A 16,050-nucleotide genomic window follows, 5' to 3' on the forward strand; every position below is an offset into this window, starting at 1 on the left:
AGCACTTCTCCCCCACACATGTCCACCTTCCTTGCAGAACATGAGCTGCTGCTTTGGAGCCAATACAAACCTTCCCATTCAAAACGGAGGAGTGGCTCAATGGTTAGTGCAGTGGCCTGAGACAAAGCAGAACTGGGTTTGATTCCCACTGCAGCTCCTTGTGACTCTGGGCAAGTCACTTAACCCTCTATTTCCCCAGACACAAAATGTAAACTGCTTTGATTGTAACCACAAAAGGGCAGTATATCAAATCCCATCCCCCTTTTCATTTCTGCCAGAGATTATAAAATGACAAGCATGATGCCTTGCAAAAACATCTAGGTGAGAGAGCTGTAAATGTTGCTGTTTGGTAAGTCTAAGTTTCTGGAATTGCCAACAGTTCTAAATGTTTCAGTCTGCAAACTGTCTATGTACTGTTTTACATAAATATATCTGTAAGACCTAGTGGTTCAAATCCCAAGATTACTACACCAGTAAACTCACTGTATTAGTGTTATTATTTAACAGATGTTATTCTACAAAGTGATTGTCTCCAATTATTTTTCTTCACTATTTTTCCCCGATCTACTATTGTTTAGGGAAAAAGCCTCAGAGTTCAAGCTAATAACCCATTCGGGTCACAGTAAGTGACAGATTTACTTAGCTCACATTTCAGTCATAGGCGAAAAACCCCTTGGTTACTTTTTTTCTTTTATTTCTTTCTATTTCTATTTCTTTCATTTTCTGTTATTTCTAAAGGCAATCACAATCTTGCAACTTGTGTTTATGTCCTATCATTAATTATCTTCAGTAGTTTTTCACTCCACTGCTAAATAAATAACACAAAAATCAAGAGCAGCACTTCTGTTGCTACTATTATTTAAAGTTATACTCCATATAGTTCACGAAACGCAGGCCGCATTGGTTGTTTAATAGCAACCTCAGGAATACATTAAGGGCTCTTTTTACTAAGCTGCATTAGCGCTTTTAGCGCGTGCAGCATTTTAGCATGCGCTAAACCCGCACAATGCTGGTGTTGACGTCTAGTGCGCACAGCAATTTAGCGCACGCTATTCCACGCGTTAATGCCCTAACGTGGCTTAGTAAAAGGAGCCCTATAAGATTGAAGACACCATTGGGATAGAATCAGAGGTAGGCAATTCTGGTCCTCGAGAGCCGGAGCCAGGTCAGGTTTTCAGAATCTCCACCATGAATATGTATGAGATGGATTTGCATGCACTGCCTCCTTGAGATGCAAATCTATCTCATGCATATTTATTGTGGATATCCTGAAAACCTGACCTGGCTCCGGCTCTCGAGAACCGGAATTGCCTACCCCTGGATAGATGTGTCTGATGCACTTTATCAACAAAACCTCTAAAGATGTTGAACTTTTCCATACTTTATCTACAGTAAGGAAATGATTGAACTGTATGGAGTATGTGATTGCTTTTAGAAATAACAGGAAATGAAAGAAATATAAATAGAAAGAAATAAAAGAAAAAAGTAACCAAGGGTTTTTCATCTATGACTGAAATGTGAGCTAAGTGAATCTGTCACTTTCTGTGACCCGAATGGGTTAAAAGCTCAAACTCTGAGGCTTTGTCCCTAAAGAATAGTAGATCGGGGAAAAATAGTAAAGAAAAATAATTGGAGACAATCACTTTGTATAGGTTTCTAGAATAACATCTGCTAAATAATAACACTAATACTGCTTATCTGGCTCAGTTTCTGTCTTCACCGCTGGAGAGTATAACTATTGAAACGTGAGCCAGAGTTATTTATAGAAAATTTGGGTGGTACAACATTCTTTTTATTTCAATTGCTCTTTATGATTTGATGCCTTGTATAGTGTATTTGCTAATGGTGTATGTACCCTATTCTGTGTCTATGCAGTGCTGATTAATTAAAGGTTAAAAAAAAAAAAGCCAGCTGCTAAATGTTTTGCACCCAAGGGCAATGCTAAATGTTTTGTACCTCAGAATGGAGTAAAGTAGTTCAGTGGTTAGAGCACCAGGCGTGACTTCCAAGGGTGTCTGATTCAAATCCCACTGCTGCTCCTTATGATTTTGGGTAGGTCACTTAACCCTCCATTGCCTTCAGAGACAAGTGTACCTGAATGGAACTCACCTTGAACTATTGCTGAAAAAGATGTGAGCAAAATCCAGATAAATATTTTGCACCCCCGGGGCAGCACTAAACGTTTTATATCTTAGAGCCATGCTAAATGTCTTGCACCTCAGAGCAGTCATTCTCTACACCAGGGATGCCTTTGGAACCTCACTGATGCTATGTACTTGTCCTAGGCGGGGTAGGGCATGATGGAGTGGGCTCATGTGGGCCTTTTTCAGCTTCATGGGCGGTGTATTCCAAGGCGGGTATACTCCTCTAGTTATGTTTTCCATTGCAATATTTTGAGATATTGGTCTGGGGGTGAAAACATAGCAAGTTTTCTTCAGCTCCCAAATCAGTGGTCAGATGTTCCTCCATGCTAGAGATACCAAGCTGGAGTAGCTATTATAATGTAAAATTAATTTTAATTGTGATTAGAATGAGGAGGGGGGTTAATGGGGAATAATTGGGTATTATTTTATGTCAGTGCATGGGATATACCCCCTTCCCTTTTTACTAAGCTGCGGTAGAGGTTTCTACCACTGGTCGGAGCACTAAATGCTCCAACGCTGCTCTGATGCTCAAAGAATTCCTATGAGCATCAGAGCATTTAGCACCCCAGACTGCAGTAGAAACCTACTACAGCTTAGTAAAAGAGGGCCTTTATTTATTTATTTTGTTAGATTTTATTGGAAAGTAGGTAAAGCACAGTTACTTACCATAACAGGTATTATCCAGGGCCAGCAGGCAGATATTCTCACATGTGGGTGAAGTCATCCATGGAGCCCTGATGCGGACAGTTGCAAAAGTGTTTTTGCTTTAAGAACTTTAGAAAGTTCACGACTGACCACACCACACTTATGCAGCAGGTGCCTTCCCGCCCGACGTAGGCACTTCTCCTCAGTTCAGATAGCCAGCTAAGAAGCCAACCACGGGAGGTGGGTAGGTTGTGAGAATATCTGTCTCCTGTCCCTGGATAACACCTGTTACGATAAGTAACTGTGCTTTATCCCAGGACAAGCAGGCAGCATATTCTCACATGATAACCAGAATGAGATGGTGGGAGTGTTGGTGTTTAGGAAAATACATTTTTTAATACAGTTTGGCCGAAACAGCCATCCCGTCTGGAATAGGATTCCAGAAAATAGTGAGAAGTGAAGATATGAACCGAGGACGAAGTTGCAGCTTTCCATATTTCATCAATAGGAGTAGATCTAAGGACAGCTACTGAAGTTGCCATAGCTCTAATTTTGTGGGCTGTGACTTGACCTTCCAGTTGCAGCCCAGTCTGAGCATAACAAAACGAGATGCAAACAGCCAACCAGTTGGAAATTGTCCTTTGGGAAACTGGATGCCCCATCTTGTTTGGGTCAAAGGAGACACAAAGTTGTGGAAAAGATCTATGTGATTTAGTCCTTTGCAAATAGTAGGCCAATGCTCATTTGCAGTCCAGGGTATGAAGAGCTGTTTCTCCAGGATGAGAATGAGGCTTGGAAAAGAATACTAGGAGAATAATTGATTGATTGAGAAGAAACTCCGTAACAATCTTGGGCAAGAATTTTGGATGTGTGCGGAGGACCACCTTATCATGATGAAATACTGTAAATGGTGGGTCCGCTACCAAAGCTTGAAGTTCACTGAGAGAAATGAGGAAAACTACTTTCCAAGTGAGATATTTCAAATGAGCCGTAGACATTGGTTCAAATGGAGGCTTCATGAGTTTAGCAAGTACAATATTAAGATCCCATACCACTGGAGGTGGTTTAACATTGAATAGGCCTTTCATAAATTTGGAAACCACAGGGTGAGCAGATAGAGGTTATACATCTAATGGTTGATGAAAAGCAGCAATTGCACTGAGGTGGACGCTAATGGAGGTGGATTAGAGGTCAGTTTGAGATAAAAGACAAGAGGCTCCTGGTGATGAAGATCACACCAAGCAGAAAACCTAGTCCGTTTCTGAGTGCAACATTGTCTGGTGGCATGTTTTCTGGAAGCATCTAAAATGTCTCTGAGAGATTGAGAAAACTGAAGGAGTGAAGTAATGCCGAGAGGAACCAGGCTATCAGATGCAGAGACTGCAGGTTGGGATGAAGAAGAGAATCATATCTCTGTGTAAGCAGCGTGCCTGATTTTAAGGCCAAATGGGATAGACACGTGGGATCTATTCACAGAGAAAGGTAGGGGAGGGTCATTGGGGTGGGCAGATTAGATGGGCCGTGGCCCTTATCTGCCATCTATTTCTATGTTTCTATGTAAGAAAAAGTTTTTCAGGACATGCCCCTGTCCCCTGAATCCTCCATTACCCATCTATACACTTTCTTTTCTAAAATGTAAGAATTTCATCCAGAATCACACATTTAGCAGCCAAGGCCTTTCTCACACAGTTTTACTGTCATACACTTTAACTCCCCCCCCTCCCTTTTTTTCTAAGCTGCGGTAGAAGTTTCTACCGCAGCCTGGAGCGCTAAATGCTCCGATGCTCATAGAATATCTAGAATATAATAGAATATAGGCACATACATTCCTTTATTGAATTGGCTTCTATCAGTGCCCAGTTATAGAATTGCCCATATTCTATAGTCCCACCTAAACCACTCTGTCTCTCCACTCTTCCCACATATTCTTGCTATCTGAACTTACTCAACTTCCCTAGATCTGAATGGTCTTTTTTCTGATATACCATTTAAACATCTGGGCCTCTCCAGTTGTTTAAACGCTGCCATCTAAAGCTGGAGACGCTTGTAAAATAATCACCATAGGCACCTATGTGGCTTATAAAATATTAGCCTATAAGCAGCAGAAATAGTGCCCATCTCACAGCACAGACAGTTACACCTAAACTAAACCTTAAGTTTGTATACCGCATCATCTCCAAAAAGATAGAGCTCGGCACGGTTTACAGGTAAATTCAATAAACGAGGAAAGGACAATAAGAAATTAGAGGTTCTCATGAACTCACTTAAATGTCTGCACCCAAATTATTATTAATATAGATTAGCATATTTTATAATCTACACATGTACTTGCAAACTCCGCCCATGTTGTGCCAAACTCTATCCTTGGACATGCCTTCCAGCTAAGTATAGACCATCATATTATGGTAAGTATGTTTACACTGATCAGTGTTTTATAAAATGCCATTTATGTGTGTATATGGCCACATGTGTGAGAAAAATGACTTTCACTTTATAAAATTACCCTCCCAGTGTGTGTAAAACATTCTTTACATACAGAAAAATCTTTATTAATTTACCCCCATATCGTGCTTTCAAATCTCTGGTTATTCTAAAATACTACCTGCACAAAAAACAAGTGCAAAATCTGCAAGTATTTTGTACCCATGTCAGTTTTCAAAGGACAAGTAGATAGACAGACAGACTGACTTTCCCTCTGAATTTAGTGCAGTCTCTGGGCAAAAAGTATTATCCCAGGACAAGCAGGCATGATATTCTCACATGTGGGTGACGTCATCTACGGAGCCCCAGCGCGGACAGCTTTTCAAGCAAACTTGATTAAAGTTTCAAGTTTGCTACACTGCACCACGCATGTGCATGCCTTCTTGCCCACTAGAGGGCGCATCCCCACCTCGTGGTCCTCAGTTCATTCTCTTCCGCGGAGCCAGAAGCCCTGTGGAAATTGTGCTCTTAGTTTTGCCTTCTTTCACCGCGGCTGTGTCCCTTTTTCGACTCGGTCGCTGTGTTTCTTTTTGTTGTTCTTTTTATTTCTTTCAGTTTTCGTCAAAAAAAAAAACAAAAAACTTTTCCGTTCGGCTCCGGGGGCTCCCGGTAGCCGCGGCCGCGGGACCTCGCTTGTTCCCGGACGGTTTTTGGGCCCATGTCCCGTCCTGTGACGGGCTTTAAAAAGTGCACCCGGTGCGATCGGCTCCTTTCGATTACCGATCCTCACCGGTGGTGCTTGCGTTGTCTGGGCCCTGAGCACCCCACCGACACCTGTTCCCGGTGCTCCACTTTTCAGCGGAGAGCTCTCAGCCGCCATCAGGCTCATATGGCGGAGCTCTTTGCAGTTGACGCCGCGGCGGGGAAGGCCTCGACGTCGGCCTCGGCTTCGGCCCCGGCCGTGACCTCGGCCTCGACTCCTTCGTCCTCGCCCCGGGAGCCCCCTCACTTCCTTCTTCAGTTTCAGCCTCGAAGAAGCCATCCTCGAGTTCCTCGGCGGGGGCGGGTGGGTCGTCCTCGGCCCCGCCCCGAGCGCCGAAGTCGGGTGCCCTGCGGGAATACTCGGCACCGAGGTCGCCCTCGAGGGAGCACCCGACGGCCCCAGATCTGCCGACTATGATGGGGGTACCCGTCTTCCAGGACTTGCTCCGGGCTCTCATCGCCTCGGAGCTGTCCGGGGCCCTCACGCACCTTCAGCAGGCTTCGGCCTCGGCTGCCCCGGCGTCGGTGACCTCGGTCTCGGTGCCCTCGACTTCGGGCCCGGAGGGGGTTTCGGCCTCGGCCCCGACCTTGCCCTCGACCTCGGTGGACCAGCCTGAGCGGAGTGTGCGGCCTCGGGACAAGGTGCGGCGAGTTCGGAGGATCTCTTCCTCTTCGTCCTTGTCGAGGTCCTCCCGGGGTTCCTCGCCCTCGGGTCGGCCTCAGGCAAAGCGTCGATCGAGGAAGCCCAAACGCCAACGGGCCTCTCCTCGACGCCGCGGTCGCTCCTCGCCGACCGGGGCGGAGACCCTGCGGGTCTCCGAACTGCGCCTCGATAACCCGAAGCTTTTCCGTTCGTCTGAGGTTGAGTGCTCGAGGGACTCTTCGCCAAGACGAAAGGGGCGTGCCTCGGTGCCCCATACCCCGGGGACTTCCCGAAGGGGTTCCTCGGGGCATGGGCAATCCCCGACCCCGTCTAGATCGCTCGGTGCGGCTTCTTGGGGTTCGGGGTCTGGCACGGGAAAGGAACCTCGTTACTCACGCGAGGCTTCTCCTTCCTTCTTGGCGAGGCGCTCGTCTCGATCTCCATCTCCGCCTTCAAAGCCCTCCTCTTTCTCTAGATTCGTTCTAGATATGGGAAGGGCTTTGGACCTTGATCTGGGAGCAGGATCAAAGTACACCAAGGAGTTTTTGGAGGAGCAGGATTTACCCTCTCCCCCCAGAGAGACGCCTCGGCTCCCTCTTAATAAGGTTCTTAACCAGACCTTTTTGAGGAACCTTGACTCCCCTCTTACAGTCACAGCGGTGCCTTCTAAGATGGAGTCCAAGTATCGCACTGTTCCGTGCAAGGGCTTTGATAAGGCACAGCTGTCCCACCAGTCCCTACTGGTGGAGTCGGCTTTGAAGAAGTCGCAGCCTTCCAGGGTCTCTGCGGCGGTTCCCCCCGGACGGGAGGGACGGACCTTGGACAAGTTTGGTCGTCGCCTCTATTCCAACTCTTTGATGGCGACCAGGGTCCTAAATTACGCATTCACCTTCTCGTCTTATTTGAGACAGATGGTGAAGTCGTTGCCGAGGTATTATGGAGTCATGCCGGATTCCCATAAAGAGGATTTTGGGGCTTTTATGTCCAATTTGTCCCAGCTGCGTCTCTACCTCTTCCATGCTGTGTATGACGCATTTGAGCTCGCCTCTCGTGTGTCCGTCTTCGCGGTGGCCATGCGCCGCCTGGCATGGCTCCGTACCCTGGATATGGACCCAAATTTGCAAGAGCGTCTGGCCAATCTTCCATGTGTTGGCTCAGAGCTGTTTGATGAATCCTTGGAGGCGGCGACCAAGCGTTTGTCTGAACACGAGCGCTCTATTGCCTCATTGGTCCGTCCCAAACCCCGGGCTCCGCCGCAGAAGCCGTTTAGACCTCCTCCGCGGCGGTACCCGCAGAAGTCGACGCCGGCCTTCTCCAGGCCTCCGCCCCGACGTCCCCAGCAGCAGGGCAGGGCGTCCCAACCAAAGCCTCTGGCGCAAGGAGCGTCTAAACCCGCTCCGTCTTTTTGACGTGATGCGCGGTTGGGGGCGGGCCCCCTCCGCACTGTCAAAAGACCCCCTTCCTATCGGGGGCCGATTGCAGGCCTTTCTTCCAGCCTGGGCCGAGATCACGTCGGACGCTTGGGTGCTCCGGATCATCTCCGAGGGCTACTCACTGAATTTCTTCTCCACGCCACCGGAACATCCGCCGGGGGTTTCTCTTTGCTGTCGAGACCAGCTTCCTCTTCTCCTGTCGGAGGCCAGGTCCTTGTTGGGCCTTCGGGCGGTGGAGCCGGTGCCCCCGAACCAAAGAGGACTGGGGTTTTACTCCCGTTACTTTTTGGTCCCGAAGAAGACAGGGGACTTACGCCCCATTCTGGACCTCCGGAGGCTCAACAAGTTCCTTGTCCGGGAGAAGTTCCGTATGTTGTCCCTTCCAGTCCTGTATCCTCTGCTAGACTCGGGGGACTGGATGTGCTCCCTGGACCTAAAGGAAGCATATATGCATGTTCCGGTGCATCCCGCCTTCCGCCAGTACTTACGGTTCCAGGTGGGGGAGTTGCACCTCCAATATCGCGTCCTTCCCTTCGGGCTGGCCTCGTCTCCTCGGGTCTTTACAAAGTGTATGGTGGTGGTCGCGGCTGCCCTAAGATCTCAGGGGCTGCAGGTCTTCCCCTACCTGGACGATTGGCTGATCAAGGCTTCGTCCCGGGAGGGGGTTATCTCAGCGACCCGACAGACTATCAGTTTTCTCCAACGTCTGGGGTTCGAGGTAAATTTTCCCAAATCCAGTTGTGCCCGGCTCAATCCCTTCAGTTTATCGGGGCCGTGCTGGACACGGTTCGCCTTCGTGCATTCCTTCCCTCGTCGAGACTGGAGGCTCTGCTTCGCCTGGCCCGCCAGATTCTCCTGCAGCGCTCCGTCTCTGCGCACAGGCTGATGATTCTACTCGGCCACATGGCTTCGACAGTTCATGTCACGCCGTTTGCCAGATTGCATCTGAGACTTCCTCAGTGGACCTTGGCCTCCCAGTGGCGTCAGGATCGAGACCTGCTCTCCCTTCCTGTAACGGTCACTCCTTCCTTGAGACGATCGCTCCGTTGGTGGACCAACTCTTCCAATCTTTCCGGGGGTTTGCTCTTTCTCGTCCCTCCACATCGCAAGGTCCTGACAACGGACTCTTCGGAGTATGCGTGGGGGGCTCACCTCGACGGTCTGCGGACTCAAGCGCTATGGTCGGCGGAGGACTGTCTTTGTCACATCAATGTGTTGGAGCTTCGTGCCATCTTTCTGGCAGCTCGGGCGTTCGGTCATCTGCTGCGCAATCAAGTGGTCCTGGTACGGACGGACAACCAAGTGGCAATGTATTATGTAAACAAGCAAGGGGGAACGGGCTCTTGGGCTCTGTGCCAGGAAGCCTTGCGCCTTTGGGAATGGGCGACCTCCCAGAACATCTTCCTGCGGGCGGTTTACATTCAGGGAGAGAAGAATTGTCTGGCCGACAGACTCAGTCGTCTTCTCCAGCCGCACGAGTGGTCGCTAAACTCCCGGGTGTTGCGCGAGGTCTTCGACCGCTGGGGGACGCCTCAAGTGGATCTGTTTGCCTCCCCGGAGACTCACAAACTGCCCCTTTATTGTTCACGAATTTACTCCCAGGACCATCTCGAGGCAGATGCCTTCCTTCTCGACTGGGGAGGGAAATTCCTTTATGCGTTTCCTCCTTTTCCTCTAATCTTGAGGACGTTGGTTCACCTCAAGTCATCCGGAGCCACTATGATTCTCATTGCGCCTCGTTGGCCTCGTCAGCATTGGTTCTCCCTGCTCCTTCAACTCAGTGTCAGGGAGCCTCTACTTCTGCCTGTGTTTCCCTCTCTGCTGTCTCAGAGTCGGGGTTCGCTGTTGCATCCCAATCTTCAGTCATTACATCTGACGGCTTGGTTCCTTTTCCCCTGACTTTGGCGGTCAGGGAGGTGTTGGAAGCCTCGCGAAAGGCCTCTACTCGGCTTTGTTATTCCCAGAAGTGGACCAGATTTTCATCCTGGTGTACCTCGCACCATCTGGATCCAAGTTTGGTTCCGGTGTCCTCGGTTCTGGAATATTTGTTGCATTTGTCCGAGTCTGGGCTGAAGACAACTTCCATCCGGGTACATCTCAGCGCTATTGCTGCTTTCCATCGGCATCTAGAGGGACGTTCTCTCTCTCTTCATCCTCTGGTGGTTCGTTTCATGAGGGGTTTAGTTAATATTAATCCTCCTCTGAAACCTCCTCCTGTAGTTTGGGACCTTAATGTGGTCTTGGCTCAATTGATGAAACCTCCTTTTGAGCCGATTGACAAGTCTCTTCTTAAGTTTCTCACTTGGAAGGTGGTCTTTTTGCTTGCGCTCACGTCTGCTCGTCGGATTAGTGAGCTGCAGGCTTTGGTTGCGGACCCGCCCTTTACTGTATTCCATCATGACAAGGTGGTTCTTCGCACCCATCCTAAATTTCTACCTAAGGTTGTGTCTGCTTTCCACCTCAATTAGTCTATTGTTCTTCCGGTGTTCTTCCCGAAGCCCCACTCTCATCCTGGTGAGGCGGCACTTCACACGCTGGACTGTAAGAGGGCGTTGGCTTTTTATCTCCAACGTACCAACTCTTATCGGAAGGTTCCTCAATTATTTTTGTCCTTTGATCCTAATCGGTTGGGACATCCTATTTCAAAGCGCACCTTGTCCAACTGGCTAGCTGCTTGTATTTCTTTTTGCTACGCTCAGGCTGGTCTCACGCTCCATGGTCGAGTCACGGGGCATAAGGTCCGAGCGATGGCAGCTTCTGTTGCTTTCCTCCGGTCTACTCCTGTGGAGGACATATGTAAAGCTGCCACATGGTCTTCGGTTCATACGTTCACCTCCCACTACTGTCTGGACACTTTGTCCAGAAGCGACGGCCGGTTTGGCCAGTCGGTGTTACGTAACCTGTTTTCCTAATTTGCCATCCTCCCACCTGCCCTTTTTTGGTTGGCTTGGAGGTCACCCACATGTGAGAATATCATGCCTGCTTGTCCTGGGATAAAGCACAGTTACTTACCGTAACAGGTGTTATCCAGGGACAGCAGGCATATATTCTCACAACCCGCCCACCTCCCCGGGGATGGCTTCTTTGCTGGTTATGGAACTGAGGACCACGAGGTGGGGATGCGCCCTCTAGTGGGCAAGAAGGCATGCACATGCGTGGTGCAGTGTAGCAAACTTGAAACTTTAATCAAGTTTGCTTGAAAAGCTGTCCGCGCTGGGGCTCCGTAGATGACGTCACCCACATGTGAGAATATATGCCTGCTGTCCCTGGATAACACCTGTTACGGTAAGTAACTGTGCTTTTCTGAAGTTTGTATCAAACAGACAGTTTGAACTTTGCTCTCTGGGAGAATAAGAGAGATGACTTTTTGTTCTTGAGATGAAAATCAGAAGATTCTTGAGCGTGCTACTTATAGTCGACTGATATTGTCTGGCTTCTTTTGTAGCAAATGGTATATCCTTCGATGTTGCTACTGTGGATCACGAGGGACACACTTAATCTGCTCTGATCTGGGAAATAGTCAACGCTACTGGACATGCTCAGAATGCATCTCCATTCTGAGCCGGGACAGTGAGAAAGCCTGTAAGTATTTTACGAAAGTACTTTGCATTTTTAACCTTTTTGTGGCACTGGATTTAGATGGGAGTTTAGGTGGCCATTTTGCTGGTTTGGGGGAAACACTCATCTAGAGGTCTGACTTTCTAGCATGTTGGTGTCTTTACGTTACATTAGGGACTTATTACCCATAAGTAAGATAACAGAGCATACTCTGGAAAATACAATATTAAAAACAATATTAGAGCAAACAAAATTTTATGAGAGTATAAACTTACAAAAAAATTAAAGTTTTCAGCATTGTCCTAAACAAGAGATAATCTGAAGTTAACCTAACTGACATGGGAATAGAGTTCCATACCGATGGAGCCTGATATATCAATGACTGAAGTAGTTTAAAAGTAATTCCTTGTACCTTAGAAAACTAAGCAACATTTGATTTCCGGTAACATATGAACAACTGTTTAAAGGCTGATCTCATGGGCCTCTTCAATAGCTTATTTATGATTACATGGACTACATTCTCTGTACTTCAGATAAGTTCTATGGCTCCAACTTTTTGAGGGCTTGCCAGATTCAGAGAGGAAGTTGGTGATCATGTTGGATCTTGAGATCATAGATGCCAGCTCTGTGGATGCTGTGGGTGCCCGAGTACCCCCAATTTATTTGAGACCTCATGTGACTGTTGATGTACATGCACTACTATAGTGGTCTTCATTGCAAGGCCCACAGATACCTTTTAGACGGCTCATGCAACATTCTAGGGTTCCATCACCCCCACCCCCCCATGGGATCCATCACTGCAGCCGCTCTTACACTCTTTGGGCCATATTTGTTTTTTCAAACATTCCAATGATGTAAATTGTCTTAGATGTATTTGTATGTATCCGTAGCGTACCTAGCATATGTGACACCTGGGGCCCATCATTTTTTAACACCCCCCCCAACTGTATGAAAGCATGATTTTTAGTGACAATCCACATGTCACACGTGAGTGAGTACCTAGGAAAAGGCAGCATCTTACATACTGCAATGAGCAGTACAACATCAATACACCCATTGTAAAACTAAACAATCCAGACTAGTACAGATCAATCCTGCAGTCAATCCTAACAAAAAACCATGTCTTTCGAACACACAGAACACAGAAAACACCTTCATCTAATATGGAATATGTAATCACAAACTAACCCCTCTGTCTTTTAGCTACGGAGGTAACAGCTCTGACGCTCATAGAATTCTGAGCATCAGAGCTGCTACCACCACGGCTGGCGCTAAAAAACGCTCCACAGTTTTGTAAAAGGGGGGATAAAATAGAAATACATAGCTGGACTCTGCATACAATGTTCCATAGAAACAGTGACACATGTCTCCTAAAGCAATAAATAAATAGAAAATTTTTTTCTACCTTTGTCTTCTGTGGTTTCTGCTTTCCTCATCTTCTTGTAACTCTCTTCCTTCCATCCACTGTCTGCCGTCTCTCTTCCCCTATATGGCATTTTCTCTCCTTCTATGCCCCTTCCAGAAACTGTATGCCTCCCCCTTCCATCTCTCCTTTCACCCCCATTGGTCTGGCATCTCTTTCCTCTCCTTCCCACACCTCTCCTCTGCAATCCCTTTCCCTTTTTCCCCTCATTTTCCTTTTCAATTTATTTTCTGTATCTGTCTAGATTACATTCTTAGTACCCTCTCATCAATGTCCTTTTTTACTGTCTACCTAAAGCTTGCCACCTCTTTCCCTCACCCCTCCAGTGTTTCCCTAACTCAATCCTTTTCTCCCCATCATGTGCCCTCCTTTTATTTATCCCCTCCTTCCATCATGTACCCTCTTTCTCCAACCATTCCATCTAGTACCTTCTCCTCTCTCTGTCCACTTCCATCCAGCGTCTGCTACCCTCTTTCTCTCCTCCCATTTCCTTCCTGCATTTGCTCCCCTATCTCTCCCATCTGCACTTCCATCCAGCATAGGCTCCCCACTACCATCCAATGTCTGCCCTTTCTCTCTCCATCCACCCCTCTTTAATCAGCATCTGCCCCCTTTGTTTCCCTCCAATATCCTTCCCCCTTATGTCTCTCCCCTTTCTCTGTACATCAATTCCATCAGCACCACCTTTCCATACCACCCTGCCCCCTTTCTTTCCCTCCACCACTCTTCCATTCCAGCACTCCTGTTCCTTTCTCTCCCTTCATGCAGCAAGGTCCCGCGATGACTGTAGCTGCCAGCTGCCAGTCCACCCCACTCCGACGTACTTGCTCTGGAGCGGATTCGGCAGCCGCATGCTGGAAGGTCCCGCGATGACTCGTCTGCTGGCTCTGCTCCAGAAGAAGTAAGTTACGTCGGAGGGGGTGGACCCGGCAGACACAGGGGGTTGTGGCAATGTCCCGCAATGACTGCGTCTGCCGGGTCCACCCCCTCCGACGTAACTTACTTCTTCTGGAGCAGAGCCAGCAGACGAGTCATCGCGGGACCTTCCTGCACCTCAGCGCAGCTGCCGACTCTGCTGCAGAGAAAGTAAGTCAGAGGTAACGTGACCATTTATTTTTTTCATCAAAAGGGGACATCTATTAATTGACTGTGTGTCCTTTCTTTCATTTCTTTCTTTCTGCACTCAGGCCCAACAATTGTCCCTTTTTATTCCCTCCCTCCCTCCTTCCTTCCCATGTCCTTAGTGCCCCCAGTGCCTCCGTCCTGTGTCCATAGTGCCCCCAGTGCCTCCGTCCTGTGTCCATAGTGCCCCCAGTGCCTCCGTCCTGTGTCCATAGTGCCCCCAGTGCCTCCGTCTTGTGTCCATAGTGCCCCCAGTGCCTCCGTCCTGTGTCCATAGTTCCCCCAGTGCCTCCGTCCTATGTCCATAGAAACATAGAAATAGACGGCAGATAAGGGCCACGCCCATCAAGTCTGCCCACTCTAATGACCCTCCCTATTTATCTTTGCGGATAGATCCCACATGTCTATCCCATCTGGCCTTAAAATCTGGCACGCTGCTGGCCTCAATAACCTGGAGTGGAAGACTATTCCAGCGATCAACTACCCTTTCAGTGAAGAAGAACTTCCTAGTGTCACCGTGCAGTTTCCCGCCCCTGATTTTCCACGGATGCCCCCTTGAAAAAAAAGATATCTTCCTCTACCTCGATGCGGCCCGTGAGATACTTGAATGTCTCGATCATATCTCCCCTCTCTCTACGTTCCTCGAGTGAGTAGAGCTGCAACTTCCCTAACTGCTCCTCGTATGGGAGCTCCTTGAGTCCCGAGACCATCCTGGTGGCCATTCTCTGGACCGATTCCAGTCTCAGCATATCCTTGCGGTAATGCGGCCTCCAGAATTGCACACAGTACTCCAGGTGCGGTCTCACCATGGATCTATACAGTGGCATAATGACTTCCGGTTTGCGGCTGACGAAACTCCTGCGTATGCAACCTATGATTTGCCTTGCTTTGGATGAAGCTTGCTCCACTTGGTTTGCAGATTTCATGTCTTCCCTGACAATCACCCCTAAGTCTCTTTCTGCTTCAGTTCTTGTCAGGATCTCGCCATTTAGAGTGTAAACCTTGCATGGATTTTGGCTCCCCAAACTTTGCATTTTTTGGCATTGAAACTGAGTTGCCAGGACCTAGACCAGCGCTCCAGTAGAAGTAGGTCATGCATCATATCGTCTGCCATTGAATTTTTGTCTGTTGTGCTTTTGCTCACTACATTGCTTAGTTTGGCATCATCAGCGAATAATGTTATTCTACCTTGGAGCCCTTCTGACAAGTCTCTTATATAGATGTTGAACAAGATCGGGCCCAGGACGGAGCCCTATGGCACTCCACTTATCACCTCTGACATTTCGGAAGGGGTGCCATTCACCACTACCCTCTGAAGCCTACCTCCAAGCCAGTTCCCAACCCATTTGGTCAATGTGTCGCCCAATCCTAAAGAACTCATCTTGCTCAGCAACCTACGGTGTGGTACGCTGTCAAATGCTTTGCTGAAATCCAGGTAGACGATGTCCAGGGACTCGCCAGCATCCAGCTTCTTCGTCACCCAGTCAAAGAAGCTGATCAGGTTGGATTGGCAGGATCTCCCTTTAGTAAATCCATGTTGGCGGGGATCCTGTAGATTCTCCTCGTCCATGATCCTTTCCAATTGGCGTTTGATTAGGGTTTCCATTAGTTTGCTCACTATTGATGTGAGGCTCACTGGTCTGTAATTTGCCATCTCCATCCTGGAGCCTTTTTTGTGGAGTGGAATGACGTTAGCCGTCTTCCAGTCCATCGGGATGTTACCTGTACTAAGGGAGAGATTGAAGAGTGCGGATAGCGGTTCCGCCAAGACATCACTCAACTCCCTGAGCACCCTAGGGTGTAAGTTGTCAGGCCCCATTGCCTTGTTGACCTTGATTTTTGACAGCTCGCAGTAGATGCTGCTGGGTGTAAACTTGAAATTACTAAACGGGTCAACTG

The 16,050-nt window shown here is 48.3% G+C and overlaps 1 protein-coding gene across 3 annotated transcripts in view; it reads left to right on the forward strand.

Annotated features, from left to right (window-relative positions):
- The window catches only part of LOC117358173 (G2/M phase-specific E3 ubiquitin-protein ligase-like), a 93,914-nt gene that overhangs the window by 59,119 nt on the left and 18,745 nt on the right, over positions 1–16,050 (forward strand). For all 3 annotated transcript variants that reach the window (XM_033939774.1, XM_033939772.1, XM_033939773.1), the window contains exon 9: positions 11,494–11,630. In XM_033939774.1, coding sequence (XP_033795665.1) covers positions 11,494–11,630 — 137 coding nt within the window. The remainder of the gene's footprint in view (positions 1–11,493; positions 11,631–16,050) is intronic.

Source organism: Geotrypetes seraphini, chromosome 3 (assembly GCF_902459505.1).
Source record: "Geotrypetes seraphini chromosome 3, aGeoSer1.1, whole genome shotgun sequence".
NCBI lineage: Eukaryota > Metazoa > Chordata > Amphibia > Gymnophiona > Dermophiidae > Geotrypetes > Geotrypetes seraphini.